The sequence below is a fragment of the Echinops telfairi genome, unplaced genomic scaffold, assembly GCF_000313985.2.
Source record: "Echinops telfairi isolate 266 unplaced genomic scaffold, ASM31398v2 ScPeMD7_37;HRSCAF=141, whole genome shotgun sequence".
Lineage (NCBI taxonomy): Eukaryota > Metazoa > Chordata > Mammalia > Afrosoricida > Tenrecidae > Echinops > Echinops telfairi.
The window spans coordinates 472,247-474,544 of NW_022103935.1; the positions used below are offsets into that span (position 1 = coordinate 472,247).

At 67.1% G+C, this 2,298-nt stretch overlaps 1 protein-coding gene across 1 annotated transcript in view; it reads right to left on the reverse strand.

Moving 5' to 3' along the window:
• Positions 1–78: 78 nt before the first annotated feature.
• The window catches only part of CDHR5 (cadherin related family member 5), a 6,830-nt gene continuing 4,610 nt past the window's right edge, over positions 79–2,298 (reverse strand). Inside the window, exons 10-14 of the mRNA XM_045290419.1 lie at positions 2,094–2,207; positions 1,891–1,975; positions 1,285–1,779; positions 728–933; positions 79–624 (exon numbers count right to left, since the gene is read on the reverse strand). Of these exons, the coding sequence (XP_045146354.1) occupies positions 148–624; positions 728–933; positions 1,285–1,779; positions 1,891–1,975; positions 2,094–2,207 (1,377 nt within the window). The 3' untranslated portion in view covers positions 79–147. The remainder of the gene's footprint in view (positions 625–727; positions 934–1,284; positions 1,780–1,890; positions 1,976–2,093; positions 2,208–2,298) is intronic.

The following is a 2,298-nucleotide window of genomic DNA, read 5'->3' on the forward strand; positions in this document are numbered from 1 at the left end:
TCAAACCAGCTCCCGGGCAAGAACAAAAGCCCCGCAGCGGGGTGGAGTCCCCTGCTAGTCACCCCGCGGGAATTTTAATATGCCACTTTATTCTGCATGGGCGGGGCCTGACCCCCGCCCTGCCCGGCCGCTGAGGGTGGGCTGGCACTAGACATAGGTGGTGTTGTCATTGGACTCCGCGGCCAGGCCGGGGTCGGCATCCCGGTCTTCGCTCCAGTCGCTGTCTGAGTCGCCGGCGTCGTCCGGGCTGGGCACGTTGACGACCACCACGTCCGTCTCCGCGCCGATGTCCTCGCCGAACCACACGGCCTTGTAGCCTCCCTCAGGCCGCCTCTCCTTGGTCAGGATGGACCTCACGGCCGCGGGGCTGTCCTCGGCGGGGCCGCGGGGCGCGGGAGGCTGCAGGGCAGGGGGCAGGCCTTTGGCTGAGATGCGCTCAGCCTCGGGGTCCGACTCGGCCTCGGGGTCCGACTCCGGCTCGGGGTCTGACTCGGGCTTGGGCTCGGGCTCGGGCTCGGAGTCGCGCTCAGCCTTGGGGCTGTGCGCAGGCTCCCAGTTGGTGTATGCCATGTCCTGGTCGCTTCCAAAGGCCTGGTTGTCGTGGCCGCCCAGCGAGGAGGTCTCCTGTGGGAGAGACATGGCCAACAGGCCGTGATGCACCTGGGCGCTGGCTCTCCAGGGCCCTAGTCCTTTCCCTCCACAGCCCCAGTGCCCTGTCGCCCCTCACCAGAGCTTTGCCGGCGCAGCACTGGAGGTGGGAACAGTGGTGCTTGTGGACAAGGATGGCCAGGGCCAGCAGGGCCAGCAGCAGGAGGGCGCCCAGCACCCCACCCAGAGCTGCCATCTCTGCCGTGGAGAAGCGCCGGTCCCCAGCTTGGCCACTTCCCGGGACGCCACCTTCCTCCGTGCTGCCTCCCCCGCTGCCAGGGGTCCCTGCCGACAAGCCCGTCAACCAGCAGTCAGCCTCTCCCATGCCAGCCTGTGCCCCAGCCGAGGCCAGGACAGGACTCCAGGCTGCAGGCCCCAGAGCAGGCACGACTGACTGACCCCCAGGGGCCCTGGGAGGGACACTCAGGGAGCACTGGGGGTCAGTGGAGTGGCCAGCCTTGGGGACTGAGGGGCTCTGGTCCCCAAATCTGGTCTGTGCACTAACCCTCTAGACAACAGCCTCCTTGGAGACCCCAGCCCTGCCCAGCGCCACCCCCCTGATGGCCAGCCCAGGCTGGCCTTGCCCCAGAGTGAGTCCCAGGTGACCCCCAGCAGAGGAGGTGGGTGGGCGGGTACCTGACGCCCCTGGAGTTGTGCTGGGCTCCCGGGGGGTCTGTGGTGAGGTTGTGGATGAGCTGCTGCCGGGCATGGCTGGTGTGGGGGAGGCGCTGGTTCCCACATTGGGGGACCCTCCGGATGTGGGCACGGCAGAGGGTCTCAGAGTGGTACCTGAGGGCGGTTGTGGGCCAATGCCTCCCCCAGAGTGCGTCGTGGAGGGTCCCTGAGAGGGTCCAGGGGGGCTGATGGGCCCAGGGGGGCCAGCTGTTCCTCGCACCGTGGTCTGTGTAGAACCCCCGCTGCTGGGTGTGGCTGTGGGGAGGGATGTGGTGGTTCCCACACTGGGGGGTACCCCGGGTGTGGGTGAGGCAGAGGACCCCAGAGGGGTTCCCGAGGGTGGCTGTGGGCCAGTGGGCCCCCCAGAGTGGGTCGTGGAGGGTCCCTGAGAGGGTCCGGGGGGCCTGGTGCCTTCTGTGGTGGCGTTGCTCCAGGTTCCGGGCGTGCTTCCAGGTTCTGTGGGGGTCAGGGGGGCTGGGGCTGGGACAGGGTGTCAGCTTGCCTCTGTCCTGACATCTAGATGCCTGTCCCTCGGGTACTCCACCCTGAGCCCTCGCTGACCCTCACCTGTGGGGGGCAGCGCCTGGTCCTGAACGCGGATCTGCAGGACGGCCGTGGCCGTGGCCATGGTCACCGTGTTTGTGGCCTCAACCTGAGTGAGAAGGCCACTTGGCTCCGCTTGGCTCCCCTGCCCCCAGCCCTTCCCCCTGCCCACCCCTGCTCATCCCCCGCTCGGCACTCCTACCCATAGCCAATGCCCCTGCCCACACCTGTGCGTACATAACCCCCTCGCTGGTCAGTGGGACTAGGGTCCGCACTGTCTCCCCATCCATCCAGAACTTGGTGTCATTGGTGATTCGATAAGTGATGGCTGAGTTGATGGCCTGGGTGTGAAGAATGACAGTTCTGGTCTCACTGCCCCTACACACACACACACACACACACACACACACACACACACACACACACACACAC